This window comes from Ruditapes philippinarum, unplaced genomic scaffold (genome assembly GCF_026571515.1).
Source record: "Ruditapes philippinarum isolate M1 unplaced genomic scaffold, ASM2657151v2 ctg3297_1_1_1_1, whole genome shotgun sequence".
NCBI classification, from domain to species: domain Eukaryota; kingdom Metazoa; phylum Mollusca; class Bivalvia; order Venerida; family Veneridae; genus Ruditapes; species Ruditapes philippinarum.
This window is the reverse complement of record NW_026853561.1, coordinates 58779-83618: the sequence shown is the minus strand read 5'-3', so window position 1 is coordinate 83618 and position 24840 is coordinate 58779. Positions and strand designations below refer to the sequence as shown.

Here is a 24840-nt window from a genome sequence, read left to right as displayed (position 1 = left end):
ATAATTCCCAGTTACCTTCATGTCGCAATAAAGTACTTGATGGTAAATGATATTTTTTTCTTTCACCTGTAAATTGAATCAAAATACATTAATGATTTGACAGATCCCACTATTGTTAAAATGATAAAAGTTACTGAGACTTTAACACATGGTGGAGCAAGGGAGGTTCACCGTATGACCCCCCCCCACCTACTGGCCCGATCCCCATGTACTTTTCTCATAGGTAGTCTGGACATAAACAAATAATCGAATTTTCCGATAATTTTCGTCAAACTTCGGTAATCAGCAAATATGTTCCGAATGTAGTTTTTTTTGTGAACTGGCGCGTTTTTCGTCATACGAACATCAGCTCATAGTAGGAGTAGGAGGAAACGTGCAAATTATCATGTTTTAAAGATAAACATCCAGATACAAACAAATAAGAGTTATGCGCGTAATGAATTTATGAAATACTTATTCTGTTCAGGTATATTCATATCAAGATTTTATAGAACTGTAAATACATACAACATCCAAGAGCAATTTGTAAGGGTGCATTTTGTAATAGATATTTTAAGTGTAATCTAAATGGCGGCTAAAGTTTTCTTACTTTTCAAGCGATTGAAGTGTATGTTTTATTGATATGTTTTTCCACATTTAAATTAAAACATTTTATGCGCGTGCGTAGTTTTTATTGTGGCGTATCGGTACTTTGGCGGTCTACTTATCGGATATGGTATTCATGATAGATTCTATAAAACATTTGTACTATCTTTAGCAGAATCTGAGCAGCTGACAATATCTCGAGTACACGTACAGAAGTATATCTAGTTAAGGCAAGTCATTTTTGCAGGTAGCATTTTAAGAGTTGGAATAATAATCGGATTTGTAGTGTTTGCTAAAATACATTATTTTTCTCATTATATCTAACGCCCTGACCCAAAATGTCTACTTAATGATTGTATGAATAAATAAATAATTGAATGAGAGAAAGAAAGAAAGAAAGAAAGAAAGAAAGAAAAGAAAAGAAAGAAAGAAAGAAAGAAAGAAAGAAAGAAAGAAAGAAAGAAAGAAAAGAAAAGAAAAGAAAAGAAAAGAAAAGAAAGAAAGAAAGAATGAATGAATGAATGAATGAATGAATGAATGAATGAATGAATGAATGAATGAAAGAATGAATGAATGAATGAATGAATGAATGAATGAATGAATGAATGAATTAATTAATTAATTAATTAATTAATTAATCAATGAAAGAAAGAAAGAAAGAAAGAAAGAAAGAAAGAAAGAACAAAAATGTAACGTGTAAGCAAATTAACGTTGCAACAACCAAAGTAACATAATTGTTATAGCACTTTACCATTTTAGTAACAATTTGAATTAATATTCGACTGTAAGATAATGATTTTTTGAGCGGTCAATAACATTAACGATTGATTAACTGACTTTATCAATGCAACCAGTGCAGACCATGCAAGATCAGCCAGCACATTCTTTGCCGTCTCATTATGATCTGCGGTGTTCGATATTCAGTTACTACATATTTTGGAGTAATTTTCCCCAAAAATGATGAATGGTTTTGTCCAGATTGAAAGATGGACAAATCCATTTACGACGATAAGCATAGGTAAAGGTTAAGATAAGTCTGTAATACGATATCAAATATACATTAATATATAGTCTAAGATTTAGAGGTGCATACATTTAGAAAAAAGCTCCATGACATTAAAGAAATTTATCCGGACACTTGCTCTTCTACAAAAGAACCTGTGCCATGTAAAGAAATGATGTTTTTCACACTGATGATTCCATATCTATAAATATATTTTAATCTTACAGTTTATTAATCACACCTGATCGATTCCGAAAGCGCAACAAAATTATTTCATATCAAGACATCGACTATTGATTGATTTTTGGTTTCATTTTATCTATACAGCTTGCATAATTTAAATCTTGAATTATTCAATATATTCTTTTGCTTAACTTTCTTCTTAAATGTAGTATTTAATTGCAAAAACTGTCATACTGCGACAAGATGGGTGGAATAAACAATTTTTCGGTATTTGTTTATTAGTTTCCATGACTGAAGTAAAATAAATAAATAAAATTGGCGGGCACTAAAACTAAAATGCGTCTCCTCATATTTTCGAGTGTTTCAGATATTCATGAAAAGGAATAATTAAATAAAACGTTTTGTAAGTATCTTTTTTATCATTAAACAATGGATAAATCTATCATTAAAATTGGCCACAATAGAGATATATTTACCACGCTTGATATGTGACAGATTATTAATTGTTGTATTGTTTCAATGTTTCAAATTATTAAAAGTTTCAAGCTATTTGTATTAAATAACAATATAGACTATTCATTTAATCTTAAAAGGGGAAAAATGTACATACATGTACACAATTTCACAAATCAGAAGCTTGTCAAATCTCAAATATTTATATTTTGCACACAAATTTTAAAAAACTGTATCCTAATATAATGATGATGATATGAAATAATGTTTTATTTCGCATCTTAAAGATTATATAACAATAAAATGATTCCTGTGAATAATTTTCATGTTACGTATCTATATGGTGAATTGTGCACTATATGTATTACTTGTAGTTTCACGCAGTGTTGTATTTAACATATTGAAAAGGTTTTAAGAAATAAAAAAGGTATGCTTCGTGTACGTGTTCAACATGCTTAATACGTATATTGGCTTTGCATAGTTTTGTATTTTAAACAATCCATTCAAATTTTAGTATAAGGGATTTCAATATTAAAATAGTGAAAACTCATATTTTGAGCTGCCAACAGTAAATACTAGTAGTATATGTATAGACAAAACTGGTGTGCAGGTTGGCCGTGCTCTATAATTATAGTTGTGGCATATGGAAACTATTTTCAGTTTCAGCTGACTACATGTGGTTTAAGAGATACTTTAAGACTGGTCATTCGTGTAATGTAACTGTGCGATGACATTGTTTTTCTTGTACTGACGATTATATCTGTTTGATGATATTTTTTTCTATTTAAGCATCGTGAAGAACTATATGCCTTTTGGTCACTATTGTCGCCCGTATAACTAAAATATATAATATATTCACGCTAATATCCTTAACACTCGACATTCTCAGAAAGATAATATAATTGGCCAACAGTTAATTTATTTTTTTTCTTCAGTTTTATAATGACTGATTGCACCACTTCACCCCCGGTAGTAAAACATGGCTATGTCTCGTACGATAATCTGGGTGCAGGTGCAAGTTCACCTTGGGCAGAAGATATCGAAGTGATATACAAGTGTTATAAATATTATGGGCTCGTAGACAACTATAAACAAAAATGCTCCGGTGCTAAATGGATTGGCACTTTGCCAAAATGTGAATATCATATATGGACTGAAGGTAGGTTCAATTTGATCTTTAGGACCTGTTATCTTAAATGTCTGTTTTAACCAATATTTTTCAACTGAAGAAATACATACATCCGCATCATTTTTGCATTTTGTAATGATCGAAGAGTGACGTCGCAAACATGCGTTGTCGATATATCAGCTAAACAAAATCCCTCTGAGTTTTTCCTATTTCTTTATATTATATTATATTATATTGTAAAAAAAGTTATTTTCTCTTAGAATGTAAACAATATAAACGTATGTATATGAAGCACTTGCACACGCCTATAACTGCTTAATTATACTTCTTATAAAATGCAACATTACCTAATTCAGAAATCTGCATCCAAACTCTCGCTCTCTTATACCGTGTATTTTACACCAGTATGCTGAACAGGCCAAGTTGATAGTGTATCTTCATCAGTCCTAAATTACCGAGGATAATTCCACTCCTAAATTGTAACACTTGCATACGCCAATATTTTTATTTATTTATTAACTTTACAAGTAGGATTTCTAAAGGTATCGATCTGTGATTAGTCGAATACTAAATGATCCTCCAGAGCATAGAGCCAATTGCTCTTTCCTATATTCTAAAATAAAGAAAACTCGGTTAATGGTATTGAAAAGATATTGTCAAAGTAACATTGTACAAATTATTTTATTTATATTTCCAAGTTATGAGCTATGTTTGAGTTATTTTAATATTTCAGTCGTGTTTTGGGTGGTGTTGGCTTTGCTCATCCTCTTGTTATTGCTGCTACTGGCTCTAATCATCTTCGTCTGCTGTTATTTCTGTAGATGCTGTAAGAGGTAACTTTTAAAAGTATTCTACGAAATGCAAAACTAAATGCTTTGTTGGAATATAAACATAATATTACGGTTTCATAACTTATATATCGACAGCATATATCAATTACAGGAATAACTGTTGAAACAATGAAATTAAAGTCACATTATTCCACAGAAAACAATATTTAAAAAAACCCTTGAAAAATATCAAATACATGTATGTGATAATAATGTTTCAATAATGGATTTTAAGCCTTTTAGATGTTTTAAAACTGGAGAAAGTAAACTTTCATCACCCAATGAATATTCTAAATGAATTAAATTTTTAAATAAGGAAAATCATACTAGAATCCAAAACGCTTAAGATATTTTACTCAGTGAAAATACGTTTTCATTTTATCAAAACTATGTTAGGTTGATTAATATAAATATAATGTTAACTGTTGTATTAAAAGGTCAAAGTCAAGTTACTAAAACTTTATTATTCTACATGAGTGTTTGTTTTAGATGTGGGAAAGGTAGAGGAGATCGTGACGATGATGTTGAACGTGGAAGGAGAAAGAAACGTCGAAGTAAGGACAGCTCTCCTAGAGGTAAGCGAGATGACAGAAACGACGATTCGGATAGCCAATGTTGTGTGTGCTGTGGTCCTAGTCAAAGCGAAGATAAACGGGGGAAAAAGAGGTCAAGGTCAAGATCACCACAGAGACATCGCTCCCGATCTCCTAGCAGAGGTGAAAGTAAAGTGATAGCAGGAAGAAAGAGTTCAAGGTCTCCTTCAAAAGAAAGAAAAAAGGACAAATCCGATGATCAATGTTGTGTGTGTTGTGGCCCTCGCCAAAAGAAGGATCAACACGAGAGAGAAAGGTCAAGGTCACCCCAGAGACATCGTTCCCGATCTCCTGCCAGAGGAGAAAGTGGTGTGACAGGTAAAGAGGAGAAAGATAAGTCATCATGTAGCGCTTGTTGCTATGGTTCAAGTGACACTAAAACTAAAAACAAAAGAAAGTCTCGTGCGGATTCCCCTAAACGAGATAAATCTCCAACAAGAGGCAGATCGAGATCGCCAAAAGAACATTCGTCAAACGTTAGGGATGATAAAGAAGACTCTAATGCTGGGTGCAGTGCTTGTTGCTCAGGATCTAAAACAAAGAAAACAAAGCAGCCTCGATCTAGATCCCAGACAGGAGATGATGAAAATGCCAAACATAAGGAGAATAAATCTCAGTCCGGATGTTCATCCTGCTGCTATGGTTCTACCCCAAAGGAGGAGAAGCAAAGCAAACATCGGGAGAGATCACCAAAAGAAGAAAGACAAAATAATAAAGATGATGATACACAATCTGGTTGCTGCACGTGTTGCTTTGGGACGAAGAAAAAGAAAACTGATGACCGAGATGAAATTCCTTCTAAGCCACCGAAAAAGGAGAATGAAAATGAAAATTATAAGAAATCTAAAACAAAGGATACCACGCCAAAAATAAATAAAAATAAACCTGAATATCAAATTGAGATGGAAGATAAGAAACAACCAAAGGCTAAGGAAATCAAGAAACAGGAAACAAAATCGTTTGCAAAGAATAATCCGGATGAATCACTTGTAGAAGAAGAGATTAAACGCATGCAAGATGAACAAGAAAGGAAAGAGCAAGAGCGTGAAAGACGAAGACAAAAACAGGCAGAGGAGGAACGTGAGAGAGAAATATTGCGTCAACAAAAAGAAGAAGCTAAAGAAAGAAAACGACAACAAAAACAGGCAGAGGAGGAACATGAGAGAGAAATATTGCGTCAGCAAAAAGAAGAAGCTAACGAAAGAAAACGACAGAAACAGCTAGAAAATGAAAGAAAGAAAGAACAAGAAGAATTAGAGAAAAAACGTGAACGGGAAATTCAACGTCAACAACAGAGAGAGTTGGCTCTTCAAGAAAAGGATAGAAGACAACAAGAGGAAGACGACATTTTAAGAGAAAGAGAAGAAGAACGTAAAAGGCGACTCGAAGAAAGGCGACAAGAAGAATTGGACAGAAAAAGAGAAAAAGAAGAAAGGGAAAAAGAAAAGGAACTTCAGAGACGAGAAAAACTGGAACGTGACAGGCAAAGAGAAGAGGAACGAGCGAGAGAATTTGAAGAACGGGAAAGAGAAAGAGAAGAATTAAGGCAACAACAACTTGAACTTGCGAAGCAACGGACAGAGCAACGAAAGAAAGACAGAGAAAGAAAGGAAGAGGAAAGGAGAAAACGACTGAAAGATTTGGAGGAAGGATACAGAAATGATTATGATAATTATCTGGAAAACGAGTCTCCTTCCAACAGTCCTGATACTTTAAGAAAGAAGAAAAAGAATAATAAAAAGAGTAAAAATGTAAGACCAAGATACTTAGACCATATGAAGGACGAAACAGGAAATCCAAAGATTTATAGACCCGTTAAACCGGCCCTTGAAGCAAACTTTTGGCGCCCATTTGTAAATTCTAAAAGGAATGTTAACCAAAGTACATATTGAAACATAAATTTATTGTCTCATTTTTCGAAATATTTCGCAGATCTGTTCTTGTTTACTACAATTAGATATCTACAAATTCTAACTTAAGTTGAGTGGCAACCCTATTATATTCCTCCTTGTTGTATATTTTCTGGCAAAGTAGGATAACTTTCTAGCTATGTAGTTATTATTATTGTTCTTATAGTCACTTAAGTATCCATTAAATAGCTCGGTCAAAGCATAGGTGTTACATATATTTATCTATATCCTATATCTATGTTTCGTGAAACATCATTATTATATATAATTATAAAGGTATAGTGTATCGAACTATAAACATTTTTATTAAGACATTTCCACCAATACTTCATATGAAACTTTGCAGATACATGTTTGCGTAGAATATCGTTCTGTACCATATACATGTATTTGCTTATTTACATAATGTTTAACTCGCTCTTTTTCAGAGAATATTTTTCACTTTAAAGCGTTGCATTAGTGGAGGAATCAATCCAATGTTATGTTAGCACTGTTTGATTATTGATTTAAATCGAAGACATGTTATAGAATCAACATTTGGGGTGTTAAAAATGTAAAAAAATGTAAACATTGTATCACAATCTTCTCCTCATATACACTGTATCTGGCGTTTCAAATCATAGTTTTAATGTACATAAATTTCTAAGTACTGTTTGATTTCGATTATTCTATACAGTTTTTGTTCATGTTCGAATGATTCTTTGCATTCTTCTTTATTCAAATTTCAACAAATAATGTAGATTTTTAATCTGTGGAATTTGTAAGTAAATATAAGGAGTCAATTATGTTATGGGGATGTATTTGCTTATTTTATATAAAAAATGATATGCTGTAAAATATGTTCTGTGATTTGATGTAATAAATATCTAGAAGGATGATGTGAGAGATATTTATGAAATATGTGTTTTCATTTCCTTGAATCTAATAGATTGTTTTAATGTATGATTGATAAATACTTACATCAATATGTGCGGCATAATTCTGTAAGACTCGGTGAATAATTTTATTGTTAATAGAATAAGGAAGGGTAAAAGATTTGGACTGCTTTCTCGGAAGTTTTAAAGCAACATGCCTCCAGATTCATGCTGATTTTTATGAAAATTAAAAAAAAAGTATTTAAAGGTAAAATTGATATTGCGAATTGAACGAAGAAAGTAATTTACACATTGCAAACGGGCACTGATAATCCGCATATGTTATCAAATAGAGGTCAACATATGCAAAAATAGCCCAGTAAGAAGAAATATGGTGATAAATACTGCAAATTCAGTCACTAATCGCACAAAACATGCAAATTATCGATTTAATCTGGAATAATTTTACTTTTCTTAAAATCTCAGTATATTTTTCGCAAGTTTATTTTTCTTGAAATAACTTGACGTATCTGGAGGCGCGCAGCTTTATGTAAAAACCGTTTTAGGTCATAAAAATACAGTTTTGTACAAAAAGAACACAATTCAGAAGAGAAATATGTGGTGATATGTTTGTGTCTTGCAAATCAATATTTAATAACATTGTAGTTACATGAATGGATTTTATTGCAGGTTTAAAATGTATAAATAACGGGAGGTAAATCTACAGGGCATGAATACCCGTACTATGTGTAGTTATACCAGTCATTCATTAACTGTTTATATCTTTTTTTTATCTATGTTCTACGTATGTATATGTATGTATATGTTTAAATGAGAGTATCATAAAACAATAAAACTAGCATACAGATGTTGCAAATATTATGTTAGAGATCTTCGCTAGCATTACCATTTGTGTTAGCTATTTGAAAACTGTGATATGTGAAGAAAAAACTATTTTATATATTATCAATAAATGTGAGAAATCATGGAAAGGGTTTTGTGCTTGTTCTTCAAAAGGTTAAATGAAGGAAGTGCAAAAATGTAGAAATTGGACTTCTCTTTTGATGGACCAGTTCTGGTGTCAGCTGACCATTTTAGTTATAATGATGACGTAACCACGCTACAACGTAACAAGCAATCTATCCCAAAGTACTTCTATTATGGTGATAATATGCAACTACATGAAGTATAAAAACAATTCTTAAACTTATCTCCTACACCGTTATATGAATGCGGGTAAATGGAAACTATTTTTCACTTCTTCTTTTTTGACCATCCAAATTTAACACTTATAGACAAACGCTATTTCAAAGTCTTTACAATTTCAACATTACTCTTAATACTCTTCTCTTTAGCAACCCTAATTTCATGCCACGATTTTCAAGCATGTTTATATGTACATATCCTTAACAAAACGGTTTCTCTGATCTAATCGTGAGCTGTTAACTACTAAACTAGACCAATTTTGTTACCTAATTATGCTTTTGTTAGCTACAAAATTACACTTAAACGGTATTTTTCAGGCATTTTTTGATTGCGATATAGTCTCCTACTTCTAACATATTTTTCCCCAAAATATTCATATTCCCGATTTGTCATACTTTTTGATAATTATAGTACAATATAAAAAATATACTAAAAAAAAGAACGAATTTTATAAGACTTAGTCTTCCATTCTAATCATTTTCTTGAATATAAGAATCTTAGATTGTTGTAAATGTATATACCTTTATCGAGGCTTAAGAGCGAAACTGGTCTATCTGCTTCTATTTCTATATTAAGATGGACCAGTTTCGATGTAAGCAGTCGATATGTACACATGTATATTCGCGAAATAAATAATGTTTCAACTAAAAACAATCCACAAATACTGGCTGCCTGTATAATATCCATGTTTATTGTATAAATATTTTAATGTTCATTTTAAAGGCACATTATGCCTGAAAAACAAATATTGTGTTACTTCTTTAAAAAGTGCAAATGCGAATTTTATAATATTTAAGATAATGGTTTAAGAGAATGTTAGATGCTTGTCCCCGAAGAAAGTAGCGACTAATGTGAAATCATTTGTCATAAAAGTAGCAAAATGTAAACAAAGTTGTATTTTTGCTTCAATACAAAATACCAAATCACTATAACTGCACAGTAGTTATTTTCAAAAAGCAACAAGTGAAATGAAATTTATTTTCAGGTAATTGGCCAATGGGTAACTTTTTGGATACTACAAGAGTACACCAAAATTTAAAAATAAATAAAAGCGTTCCTGAAGAAAAAAAATGAGTCTCTTTTACAATTTTCGGCGTTGGGAGTCGGGCTTTTATTAAAAAATCAATTTCAATATTTACATTACCAATCATTCAGAAGTTGAAAACGATAAAAAAAAAAGAAAAAAAAAAACCAAACAACAACATTATAAAAATGGTCAGAAAAGGGAGGTATAAACATGGTGATACTGAAATATTATGGGCAGGTTTGATTTAGAATGTTCACAGGAGCGCGCATGGGCAAACAGTGGTGAAATGGAAGCTACCGTCTATGTCCTCTAGCAACTGTTTAAGCATAAATCAAAATTCAAGTAAGAAAATCCTTACGTTTATTCGAGGATGTTCATGGAATTTTTCAATGTGACACAATATGGCAATGAAGTATCAAAGAAATAATTTCTTGAGATTTACAGTAAATTTCAACTACATTGTATGTCTTTAGAAGATTTATGATAGATTCATATCAAACACCCACTTTCTCTTTAATAGACGCGAAATGCATGCTAATGATGGCTATTTTATAGCTTAATACATTTATTATATATTTCATACGTTAAAACGTCCGATAAAAAGAATCAATGATGGAATGTTCACGTTTCCTAGGAAGATTATATAAATGTTTATTTAGATATAATTGATAAGCTATGAGATAATATTAATGCGTATGAATAATATAATTTTTAGGATCTACTGGTTTCGTGTATTATAACATAGTTTTCTTCTGTTAATATTCAGCTTTGAAGCGTTGTAAGTATACTATTTATGCAAAATATTGTTTCTTTAAGTGTATAATGCTATACATTTCTGCTTTAAAAGTTTAATTAAAAAAAAAATTCAACATGCTTATATGAAATAAATATGGTAGTAAATTACCTTAAAACGAATGGCAAATACAGGCAATCATTGTTAAATGGACAAAACTCTACTTCAATAACAACAACAACAACAGAGAAATTCTGTGGAGAATCGACCAGAGGATAAAGCTTTATACCCTTTATAATAATCTATTATTTTTACTTTTATCGGCGATCAGTTTTCTTAAAACGTTTACAACTGAAAATTGTTGTGGCTACTGTATGTTCTTTTCGGTAAAGTACATTTTGTAATTGAAATGGTTTTCTATAGAGGCTATTCGTTGCCAAAAATCCAGCCTTTGAAACTTGACAATGCATACTTCGGTTCTACTAAACTGATTAGTAAAAATCTAATTGTCGATCCGAGAGTTACATACTGCACTGGTATTAAGCATTTTGATTACCTCGATTTGATAAAATGAAAGCTGTTAACATGCAACTTACATAAATTGCAAGCTGTATTTATAAATGTATAACTTCAAATTTGCGACATGTAGAAATGTAAACGATAGAACGTACACAATACGTTTAATGCTGTGCATCATGACGTTAAAAATGTAACTGCATCAACTTGACACACTCAGGTTTACAACACCACACTTTCCTTTTACATTCTAACGCGATTAACATTTGTAAACGATTTTGCAACTTCCATATATGGAATTATCACGGAAATAGACGAAAATTAAAAGGCGGAGCCAATTTCACGAAAGCAGAATATAAAGAGAGGTAACTCTTGCTGGTACAAAAATATTTCAAATTATATAGAAACTGTTACATCAATCTTGACTTTGAACATCCTTTGATTTTGTTAAAACGTATTCTAGTACAGGATATTCAAGTAATGCAAAATTGGTTAAGATATATTGTAAAAATGTAACAACGTATATACTGATAATGAGCATAATAATATGCAAAAACTAAAGTTGGTGAAATAACATAAGGAAATGTTTCCCATATATAATGACACACACCACTATTCATTGATATCAATGATAGGGTTTTGTGAGCCACGGCAATTCTATTAAGCATATCTTTTTTTTTACCTTCAGCAAATAATACTAGAATGCGATACATGGAAGGCACTTTTGGCAACACGAATAAAGAGAACTGAACAATAAGCCTGTGCCGTCTTTCTTTAAAGGACTATGTTGGGTTATAGAAAAACTCATATTTTTGACCAAGTGTATAACCACGAAACAATGCAAAGTTTACTATCGATAATTCCGTTGTATAACCAAAACTTGTGAATTTTTCCCATTTTAATGTTGAAATAAATATTCAGTGTATCCTGGCAACTCTGTTTACCTCCATGGGGAGGTATTTTGAGTCAAAGGATGTGATTTAGCCTTTTATTGTTTAATATATGTAAGGTTAAGGTCTTTTTATGCATTGTACTGAATCAATAGCACCTCTAAAATATGTGTATACATGCTGCCAATAGCTGTTACCTAGATTTGCTGTCTAGATTTGCTGTCTATATGATCAAAAACAGAGAACTTCTTTTATTTACATGAAATACTACACAGAATATTTATTAAGTTTTGTAAGTGATGGCTTTCTAAGAGATAAAATAAACAAGGTATACAAAAATTGATAATCAACATACATACATTTGGACTCATTTAATTTTTACTTATTGAAAAACAAAATGGGAAAAATGGGAAAATATATGGTAAAAATAAAAAGTTATGTACAAAAGGGTACATACAACTTTGGTTATAATTTTACTATTGTTAAAGGTTTTTTTTTTCTTGTCAAGTCATACGCTAGAATTAAGGTTACTAATATAATAGTACTACTAGGAAAGACAACAGCCAGAAGTTGGTCTGTATTAGTAAAATCTTTATCAGATGTTGACTTGAAAATTTGAAAGTGGTAAGGTAGCAGCTTAACTGTAAATGTTACTCATTCCTATGCAAATTGGAATACCATCAGTAAAATTTATTTGTCGTTGAATATAGTCTTTTCAATCGTTTTCACTTCCACCTCAGACAGTATGTAACCTGGTGTTTTGGGGGTTTTTTTAAGTTTCTTTTTCCAGGAAATGTGGTGTCTACAACGTTTTAAAACTTATATGCCTATATTCCTTAAAAGTCCGCTGATGTTGATTGTAGGCAATCATGCAAGTGAATTATGTTTAGTAACTAAACACCTAAATAGTATGATAAGCTTCTTGTCGCTGACGGTAAATACCGAAAATAGCGGAAAATACGTTTATTTACGATGATTTAGTGGGCGGGAAAATGGGCGGAGCTAATTTTATCTGCTATTGAAAAACGTGTAAAGCTGGATTATGCTGATCTGAATCATGATGGTTCGACAATGTAAAGCTAAGAATGTGACTTCTGTTTTGAGTATTCGAACACTTGGTATTGCTACTATCAGTTAATGTTTTGTCGTTTAACAAAATGTATTTTGTTGAAATGCATGTTTACAATGTTAAATCGGCAAACTCAATCCAAGTATGCAACATTGGAGTTTACATACAAAGAAATACAATTGTATTTTTTCCATTAACAAACTGTTCAACTCAGATCAACAAGACTGGATTTTTGGCAACGAATAGCCTCCATAGTTTTCGTGTTGCTCTTTTCTCTCAGATAATAGTTACTACCAACAAGTTCAACGACACTGCCAGATGTGACTTTTCGGATCAACCGGGAATTTTCGTTTATCAGACAAAACTCTCTGTTCGTATTTGTACTAAAATGGCCGGTGCACCTGACACGTGCACATCACCAACGTATATTGCCAATGGGCACGTAACGTATGATTCTCTTTCAAACGGTCCAAAATGGGACGACGGAATGGATGTAAAATACAAATGTTTTAAATATTATGGACTGGTAGGCTCTGACAAACTGACTTGTTCTGATGGCGCATGGAGTGGAACCAAACCAAAATGTGAATACAATCAGGAAACTGAGAGTAAGTATACGCTATATAATGATCATATAATTATGTTCTTCTATGTGGAGATTATAACTCTGAAAAAGAGTAAACATTGTTAGAAAGACGTAATGAGTATAAAGATTATTTTATCATATATCAAAATGCATCGAGTTCCAAATTTAATTGCACTAGTCACGACCTTAATTGAATTCAATTACAGTCGTGCATTAACTTTTCGAATGTTGCTATCATTTTTATGATTTCAGTCGTGTTTTGGTTTGTGCTGGCATTGGTGATTTTGTTGTTATTGCTACTGCTGGTGTTGAGCATATTCCTTTGCTGTTACTTCTGTAGATGCTGTAAAGGGTAATATTCAAAAGCCTATTTCAATTATACTATCCATGAATGAATAAATTAATGACAATGTATAGAACTATTCTCTGATTGGGGAAGTAAATTTGTAAGCGGTCGGACGGCCGCGGAACAGTTCCGAGAACACAATGTACCCTTACATTATTTGTCCGCTAATCTGGAAAAATAAGAAAAGAAAAAAAAAACAGAAAAAGAAAACTGGTATGTAGGCATTGTTCCGACAATTATTAAAAACAATTTTAATTTCAAGTAGCTATTGATTTGTTGTTTGATTTACATATATAATATATGATATATATTTTAGGAGCGCCTGTCGAAAGAAAAATAGTGGCGAATCTACAGATGGATAAAACAGTCCAATGTAAATTGAATGGAGTAAATTCCAAAAGGAATGTTAACTAAAGTATAGTTTGAAACAATTTTGTCTTACTTTACTTTACTTTTAGCTAGATTTTTGTAATAATGTAACAAATATATTCAACCTAATGTGTACTTACGTATCTTACCTATTGTGCTCCCAGTTTTTCTTTCAGGCCGCAGATTTTTTTTTACTAATATAATAGGAACGGAATGAATAACCAAGGAAGATTTATTGTTACCGTTACTTATTGTTCCCATTGCCATGAAAATTACCCTAAGTAAGCAGTCATTAACTCTTGACAATTTTAGTTTGATCAGCAAGTTTTATATGTATGTGTCGGATTAGTATTGATTGCTTGTTTCGAAAAATAAGAAAAGAAAAGAAAAGAAAAAAAGAGAAAAAATGCATACAATCTATGTAGTCGGAAGCGTTGAACAAACATATATTAAGAACATTTATTATTTCAAGTAGCCTTGATTTAACATTGTTTTGTATAATTATCAGTTTTCTATATTTTTGTTACATTCTCTGTTCCTATTGTTGTATCAGTACACTGTTACTTATTATAAAGACATTGTAAGGAAAGACACTTCCACAGATCGTAATATGAAACTTTGAGAGGTACACGTACGTTTGTTGTGTTGTATAACTGTATAATATTCACATATGAGCCGTGTCATGACAAAACCAACATATGGGTTTGCGACCAGCATGGATCCAGACCAGCTTGCGCATCCGCGCAGTCTGATCAGGATCCATGTTGTTCGCTATCAGTTTCTCTACTTATTATAGGGTTTGTTAGCAAACAGCATGGATCCTGATCAGACTGCGCGGATGCGCATGCTGGTCTGAATCCATGCTGGTCGCAAACGCATTACGTTGGTTTTGTCATGACACGGCTCATATATTTATTATTTTATTTTGTTTGTATAATCTTGATTCTGTCAGTGTCTGATTTCCTACCGAAAAATAAAATGAAATGAAATAGTTTCAACATTGCCCAGTTCTCTTTAATTGAAATTTGGTTCAGTTTCGAATGTTTTGAAACTTGAATAGGTAGATTGTTGATAACGTGTGTATTATGACGCTATTTTACATTGCTGAATTCAATACTGTATTTCATTTGAGGAGTACATGTATATAGCGGTGAAATCTATTTTGGACAAGGCGCAATTGATTTTACAGCTGTGTACTATTTAGTATACATAATTGATATTTGTCACAATTGTATGTTCTATGTACACCTATATATTAATTTGTAAAATGTAGTGGCTAGCCACTAGAAACTGAAACTGTAAAGTTTATGTGAAATAAATTTGTTCGTTCGTTGTGTTTAAAAAAAACTATTCCAAAATAATTAGTATTGTTCTGAAACAATAGTCTGTTATTATTTGGGGTTTTTTTTTTCAGAAGAATTTTTAAAAAAAAATAAAGAAAAATTGCATCATTGCAGAAATAAAAGTTCAAAAGATATGAGAAAAGTTGTTTTTTTACAATGTTCCACTATATTTTTATCGTTTTATAACATAGTTTAGATCATCAACACAATAAAAAACTTTCCATAGTTTTGTTGTTTGTTTTTCAGTTATTAGGTTTTTTTTCAAATATACAAAGTATATTACAATTTTCCTTTTGTCTACTGGCAGATGTATGAGAAGAAATGTTCACAAAAATTAAATGTACATAATATGTCCCTTAAAACTGCTTCTAAGGAGTTTTTGATAAACTAAAGCAATAGCTTACGTTGTTACATATATTTAGTACTCGTAATATTCCTGGCGTCCTTTGGAGTTTGCTTACTCTCACGTAAGTATATTCAGTGAGCTGCGAAAGGAGCGTAGAGTTTGCTTAAAACATACTCTCAAGATTCTATAGAAATATATGAGCCGCGTCACGACAAAACTAACGTAAAACGTTTGCGACCAGCATGGATCCAGTCCAGCCTGCACATCCGCACAGTTTGATCAGGATCCATGCTGTTCGCTATCAGTTTCTCTACTTGTAATAGTGTTTGTTAGCGAACAGAATGGATCCTGACCAGACTGCGTGGATGCGAAGGCTGGTCTGGATCCAAGCTGGTCGCAAACGCATTACGTTAGTTTTGTCATGGCGCGGCTCATATCAGTGTATCTTTGCACTGATACGAGTGCTCTTGGCGGCCAAATTACAAACCCAATATTGTGTATGCTATTTAATAGCTTTACATGATAGCATCTACATTTACAACTCTTTGTGGCTAACTATTCGGATTTATGGGTGTGTGCCTTTCACATAAGTTCTATGAACATTTAACCTTACTTTGCATAACCTTATTTTTCTGCAATCATTATTAATATTAGGGATATCTGTCATTGTTGCCTATTGTGTTTTTCTTAATCAAGCAGTGCTACATGTAAACCTTATATGCAGCAAGTATATTTATTTCAACCTTTTACATTTCAAATTTAAAACACACAGTGACTAAAATTAAAACATATACTTAGTATATGCCAATGTATTTATCCTGTAAAATATCTGAATTGCAGTGTTGAGACCTAGTTGCAGAATATCTTAGTTAATTTAAAGGAAAATGATTTCATCCAATTTTAAATGTTGTGTTATGACTCGTCCTTATTTTCAATTAAAAAAGTGAATATAAAGACATTTGAGAAAAAAGCAAATAGATCAACATTTTCTTATTACATGTGACAAGTATTCTCAAAGGTACAGGTTGCTGCCTTTGTTATTGTCCTTTGCCATTGTTACTTCGAGTCACGGAATGGAACAATTCTGGTCTATGGAGGTAATTTCAATGGATGTGAAATGCATGTATGAATCATCGTTACAGCATTTTGTTAATTCATTAATAATAATAAAATATTATCAAAATGAAAATATCTTAATATATTCTTAAGTTATTCACATGAGAAGTTTATGGTTATTTACAAAATTGTAATGGTACAGGGTGCAACACTATCCAGATAATTGCTTAGAATTACGAATGTTATACACAAATGAATTGAGCCGCGTCACGACAAAACCAACAAAGTGCGTTTGCGACCAGCATGGACCCAGACCAGCCTGCGCATCCGCGCAGTCTGATCAGGATCCATGCTGTTCGCTTACCAACCCTATTACAAGTAGAGAAACTGATAGCGAACAGCATGGAACCTGATCAGACTGCGCGGATGCACAGGATGGTCTGGATCCATGCTGGTCGCAATCGCACTATGTTGGTTTAGTCGTGACGCGGCTCAATTACTGTTATCATCCTAGAAAACAACACTTTATGTAACAGTGTTTTTCTAAAATGTATATGAGTGTTGGCTGATTTCAATTGATGCACATTTTGTATTCCTTCTCTAGCGCTATATGGTGTCGATTAAGAATAAATAAGAAGAAAATAAAACAATAGCAACCACAAAATAACTATCTGGCATTTGCAATTATTTGTTTTTCTTGTTTGTTGAATTGTCTTATTTTGCAATTTGCACATAAAATGAAGTTACTCATGAACAATAAATGCAAAACTCATTGATTTCAGTTGCTAAAATTTTAGAAAAGAGCTTCAGTAGGTGTGGTTAATCTATCTTAATACAGTCATGTAAAACAAACTTATACAAGATATTATATCATCTCAGTTAAGCACATGCGCTAAATTTAAATACAAGAATGTAAGTAAGTTTTAATGAAATGAAATGCACTGTCATTCGACACGACATACACTTCATTAGGAATTGATCTATCGGCTTTACAAAAAGATCATCGAAAAATACCCACAGCCGAACCATTAATATTTATCATTTACATGTTATGTTACATGTTAATCAACCGTGGGTATCCGACGATGCAAATATTTTAAAGCCTTACATACGTGTTTTAAATAACAAAGATATAATTCTTTTATTTATAGCAATTTTACTTTTCATTCTTTAACTTTAGAGCTAGTTTATAGATGCGACATAATTACCGGCGACATATACCTTATGACAAAGCTGTTTCTCTTTAGTGGCATATTTTGGCAAATATACACAGCAACTATTGAAACAATTACAAAAAGAAACGCCCCCACACTAAACAAAAACAAAACAAAAAAAAAAAAAAAGAAGAAAAAACAACATATATCACGCATATCTCATCCGCAACTTATATACCGAATGTATTTTGACGAAAAACTTATAAATTTATAAAAACTTAGCAGCTTAAGAATGTTTTTAAGAAGTGAAGGAAAAAGACACACGTACATAAGATGGTTTTTAATGTGAACGATATGCAATAAAATGTAATTCAAGTATAAAGTCATCATTTCGTTTTTACTTAAAACTATTTTCTGAAGTAATAGCATTTGAAACGAGAAATGTGCAATAAAGAACAAATCATAATAATAAACTTTATGCACACACGTAGATAAACGTCTAAGATGTAGGAATACATTGTTATTCGTGCGTGCTTTTGTTCTTAACGGTATATATACAGCATAGTATACAAAGTGTTTAAGCCAATCAGAATTCGAGACATTTATTTGCATTTTTTATAAAACGCATTTAAGACCTACATACAATTTATCATTTTTTAACTTTTTTTTCAAGTTTTACGTCTCAGTTTTTACAAGGCACATAGACAGAACTCTAATCTTTTTATACGAGATTTTTACCGGTCCTGTTATCTAGGCAAAAGTATTTTTATGCATTATTTTAGTCGGTTTATATCATAAAAACGCCCCAAAGAATAAACAAAAATACAGTACGATGATATAAGATGTCATCTATCTATTCACTTTTTTATGATTCTATATGTCAGAATATAAACTATAAAGTAATCTATCCCTTACTTTTGATTTATTACTGTTAAAACTAATTATAAATAATTTCTAAAAAAATTTGAATTTTATTTTATTTTTTAATTTTTTTTACATGCTGTGATAAAATGGGAACCCTTCAATTTAAAAAGTGGCTTTTAAAAAGTAATTTTCGAGATTTCAACCCCTCTTTAAAAGGGTTTCTTTTGTTAAAATTATAAACCCCCCCCACTTTTTTTTTTTTGGGCAAAAAACGCAGTTAAAAAAATTGTCTTTTAAAGGTGAAACCAAGTTAGGATTAAAAATCCAATTTTTTTAAAAACCTAAAATTAAGCACGCAGGGAAATAAAAGGGGGATGGATTTGGACCCGGGGAACCCGTTTTTCTAAGAAGTTTTTATAAAATTTTGTTTAAATTCAAAAACAAAAAATTAAAAAGATGAAAAATTTGTTTAATTAAGGGTTTTAAAAATTTTTAAAAAATTTTTAATTTTTTGTTTAAAATTTATGAAAATTTTTTTAAAAATTTGTTTTTTTGGGGGAAAATGTTTCCATTAAAAAAAAAACGCTTTTGAACAAAAAGCTTTTTGAGCTTTTTAAGATTTTAAAGTATATTTTTAAATGCCGGGTTTAATTTTTTTTAAAAAAATTTAATGTTATATATTTTAAAAGTGCTTTAAATTTAAATTAAGTTTATTTTTTTTTAAAAATTTATGTTTTTTTTTTTCCTTTTTTAAAGGGTACTGGTTACTTTTCGAATTCTAAAATCCCAGTTCCCTATTTTTAAAAAAGATGAATTGAAAATAACACTTTGTTTTTGTACCCCTTTTTTTTATTTTAAAAAAGGGCCCAACTCCAACCCCAAAAAATTTGCTAATGGCAGGGGTAGCGTATGATTCTCTTTAAAAAAGGGCCCAAAAATGGACAGAAAGTGAGAAAAATAAAAGGTTTTTTAAAAATTTTTGGGGGCTGGTGGGCTGGGCCCAAACTGACATGTTTTGGGAGGGGAGGGGAACCAACAAAATGTAAATAAAATCAGGAAACTGAGAGTAAGTATACGTTATTAAGCGACTATATATGTTCTGTTGTATGGAGATTTCAGCATTGTAAGATTGACGCCTTGAGTTTATAGATTATTTAATAATATTTGAAGGTAAAACATATTGTGTTAGAAAATAATGTCTAAATTTTATCAACAAAATTTGCGGATTTTTCTACCATGCTAATATATGTAAATTATACGAATACTGTATATGTTGTTTACGATCATTTATAGTCATAACATTTTCAATTCAAGTAACCCAGTCTGTATTTTATATTGATCGATAAATATTTTTCTTTCTGATTTGTTAATTTCTTTGTTTACCTTGCGTTTTCAATTGCTAATCCATGAAAAAAAAATCTGGTTATCCATAAAATCATGGAAGTTTATGTTATTAATACATCAGTAGCGGTATTTCAGTATATTAAATAAAAAGTGGTTTTCCGACGATGTTCTTTTTGTGTGCGATATATGTTCAAGGTATTACATTTCTGAATTTACTTTTATCATTGTTTGTGTTCCTTTAAAAATGCTATTTTGTAAAAACGAGCAAGATTTTAATTTTTATCAGTTCAGGAGCCTCAATCATCATCATCATCATCATCATCATCATCATCATCATCATCACCACCACCACCACCATTCCACTTTGACTTCTTTTTCTCCTTTTTTCCTTCTTATTATCAATAATAATATTATTACATGCATTTTTATTTCAGTCGTGTTCTGGTTGGTGTTAGCATTGGTGATTTTGTTGTTATTGTTACTGCTGGCGTTGATTATATTTCTCTGCTGTTACTTTTGTAGATGCTGTAAAAGGTAATATACAAAAGGCTATTGAAATAAAACCATTCATTGCTAAATGTACTAACTTAGTTTCATACACAATTATCAAAGTGTGAAGTGACTTGTCTGTTATGTTAATCTAGATTTTGTGATTTATTGTTTTCGTTTACTTTTGAAAAAAAATGTTCTTAATATCGAGCTTTTATTTTAGTGGTAAAAAAAAAATAAATTTTTTTTTTACCGTGAACAGGCTCCAAAATATGTTATTTGAAAATGGGAAAAGCGTTAACACTCCCCTTTTTTAATCAAATCGATTAATTATTGAAAAATATCTTTTTACATTTTTCCCAAAATTTTTCTTTTAACAAAATTTTGTAACAAAACAAAAAAAAGTCAACACAAAAAAATAAAATTTAAAAAATATTATTGTTTTTAAAAAATTCCTTTTGTTTTTCTAGGAAACGCGTTCGAAAAAAAAGAGCGGAATTTCGAATGGAAATTTTAAAGACGGGTATCCAAAAAAAATAGCGGAAGAAGGGTTTGCCAAAGGGAGCAATTCTAAGAACAGGGGGAAAAAACCAAATAAAAAACGCAGAATTCAGAATCGTCAGCTCATAGTCGATCGAAAGGTGTAGATAAAAAGCGACAAGGTATTTGTGCCGGATGTTGCAATTCCGGCAATAAATCGAAAACCCAAAACGAAAGACAAAACAAACCTTCGAAACGTGACGAATGTGATGATTCTGCAAAAGAAAGTGATAAATCTAAAAGTTCAGGATGTTGCTCTTGTTGTTATACCACAGCAAAACATGACAAATCTAAAAAAGTCAATAATTCTAATACTCCAGAACCAGGGTCAAAAAGAAAGAGATTTGGAAGTAATGAACGATCTACGGTACCTGAAGACAAGAAAACCGATCAACCTATCGTACAATCAACTTCAAATATGTATGCCGGTTATTCTGGCAGTCCTGAACGTGACACTAAAACAAAAAAGATTAAAGAAGATATAGATTTACGGGAAGAGCAAGTTCGGCAAAAAGACATAACAAAGCATGAGCAAGAACAAGATCTAAAACGACTTCAAGATGAAAAAGCAAGACAATTAAGAGAAGACGAAAAGAGAAGAAAGGATGCAGAAGATCAGTTGAGAAGAGAAAACGCCGACAGGCAGAAAAGAAATGAAGATGAAATGAAAAAACAGAGAGCTGATGCTGAGAAGGAACGTGAAAATAAACAAAATGCACAGCAACAAGACTTAGTTCGACAAAAGGAGCTAGAAAGGGAAAACGCTGAAAAGCAGAAGAAATATGAAGAAGAACTGAACAAACAAAGAGAATTAGAAGAGCGTGAAAAAGAACTACAGATACAACGACAAAATGAATCAGACAAACAAAAAGAACAAGAAAGGCTTGTTGAACATAAACGAAAATTAGAGGAAGAGAAAGAGAGGGAAAGAAAACGACATCAAGACATAGCTCGGCAGAAAGAACTTGAAAGGGAGAACGAAGAGAAAGAGAGGGAAAGAAAACGACTACAAGACATAGCTCGGCAAAAAGAACTTGAAAGAGAGAACGAAGAGAAAGAGATGGAAAGAAAACGACAACAAGACATAGTTCGACAAAACGAACTGGAAAGGGAAAAAGAACTTAAAAGAAAGCTTGAAGAAACCGAAAGGGAGAAAGCTGAACAACAGAAGAAACATGAAGAAGAACTGAACAAACAGTATATGTAGATAGGATTTTAGAAGATCTGTGAAAGAGAATTGCGAAGAATACAACGACAGCCGTGAGCTTAGACAAACGAAATATTTTGAAGCAGAATAAGAGGGAAGGAGGGAAATTGGGAAAGATTCAAAGATTACTAACAATCAAGTAACTTGGCTGTACGATTAACATTAATCAGAATCAATGTGAAGTACGGAACGTGAAGTACGTCGGGAAAGACCAACAAGTTAACCACCCAGCCTATACAGTGGCAAGAGAAAACTATTTCGGAGGAAATGAGTTCAATGAAACAAAAACTGCACGTGACAATAAATATAAAAGAGATGAAAGCGTTTCACCAAAACGGGAACGACCCGTGAAATTAATCAACTCTAATGATAAATATGTTAAAGGTTTAATTGATGATGACATCGGTAGGAAAGGAACAAAGAATCCTAAAGTTTACAATCCTCTAAGATTGCACAAACCATCTAAGGCATCAGCAAGGGAAGGGGATATATCTGATCGTTCAACGGATACCAGCGATTATGTGCACCATGATGAGAAGAAAGATAGAAAAATACCATTGCAGTTGATAAATTCAAATGATAAATACATGAGAGGGATAAATAATGATTCAATAGGAAAAAAGGCCACGAACAATCCACATGTTTACCGGCCATACAAAATTGAAAAGCCGAAGTTTAACGAAAAATATTAGTATTTACATACATGAAAATCATAAAGTGTACACATAAGAATATTATTAGATGTACGAATGAATACATTACATGCATGATAATAATACGAGCAGAATATTTTCAATTACATATATTTTTTCAAATAGAAAATGTTAGTTCTCTGGGAAGATAAACATATTGAATCATAAGACCATTCTCAAATATAATGATTCAACTCATGGAAAGAAAAATTACAGAAAAATCATAAATGTTTTAGTAAGTTGAGTTTCAGCAAATAAGTTTCATATATTAGACAATATCACCTCGTTACTTTGTACAGATATAAATGTGGAAAAAGGGTGATCTCTCGACAAAATGAAACAACAAAATCATATGAAAATTGCACACTCGATTTGAGTGAGTCTATTATTGGAAGATAATGTAAAACTGCTGCATCTCTCAACCCCCCCCCCCCCCCAGCACCAGCTTAAGCGGTTTTCAATCTTCAGCGCTAACGTCCTGCAATCAATAATCCCGAATGACCAGATAAATATATTCACATGAGAGTGAAGTACAGAGCAACTTTGCCAGCTTTTAAGAAGTAAAAGGGGTGACCCTTCGGTAGCAATGAAATAGCAATATTACATGTATATAAAATCTGTGTTTTAATCACTCTTAGCTCAAAGCTTCAGAAAAAATATAACACTGAAAAATTCGTATTGTCTCCTGTAAAAACGATTTATACAAGATGTTGCGATACTTTTTAAAGATGAATGACTCGGGTAAATACATAACTATATTTTTCATCAGATTATCTATTAGATCAGTAAAATCATTGAAATCGCAAATAATTATAAAGATTTTTGCTAATCATTAACTTTTTTTCCTTTATAATTTCATTAACATGTGAGCATATTTATTTTTGAATATTGCCATGACTGTATAACGTGCATCATCAAGTATTTAAAATTAATTATTTGAGCACAAACGGCCTACAGACGACCAATAAGCTTTACATGAAATAATGCATGTATTATGATCCCTTCGCAGCTTAGCGAATACACTATAAAAATTATATACCGTTACAGTACTTCAAGCGAACGATAGTGAAACATTCAACCGATGCGTAGTAGAGTAAAATGATATACATGTATAAGCGTTTATTTCATGTATTTCAAATGAACCCGGTGATATAAAAAAATATTCTTAAAAAATGTACGTTAAATTATGATTTAAAAGATATACATTACAATCTATGTTATGCCCGTTAGTTCTCAATTTTCAATTGTCCACATTTAAAAGTATAATGTTAAAATAAACTATAAATGTATTGTTAAAAATTAAGTAAACAAGTTACGTTAAGTTTATAATTACAGGGGATACATATTATTACAAACAATCTGTGTTTGTTGACATGAACTGTATATTAAATTATTCTTCCAATATTCGTGCCGGCGGAACAATTTCCGTTTCTTCTATTGTTAACCAATATCTTTGTCCACTTTTTAAAATTTAATTATGTCGCTTTTGTAGAATAACAATTACATTCCTTTGCTTATACCGA

General features: G+C 31.6%; 1 protein-coding gene across 1 annotated transcript; it reads left to right on the top strand.

Annotated features, from left to right (window-relative positions):
* Positions 1-1967: 1967 nt before the first annotated feature.
* Positions 1968-23317, top strand: LOC132737210 (trichohyalin-like). Its single transcript, XM_060724469.1, has 8 exons — positions 1968-2174; positions 3160-3383; positions 4087-4186; positions 4673-6665; positions 13262-13589; positions 14230-14300; positions 21486-22615; positions 23035-23317. The coding sequence occupies exons 2-8, from the start codon at positions 3167-3169 to the stop codon at positions 23315-23317; spliced, it is 4122 nt and encodes a 1373-aa protein (XP_060580452.1). The 5' UTR covers positions 1968-2174; positions 3160-3166.
* Positions 23318-24840: the final 1523 nt, after the last annotated feature.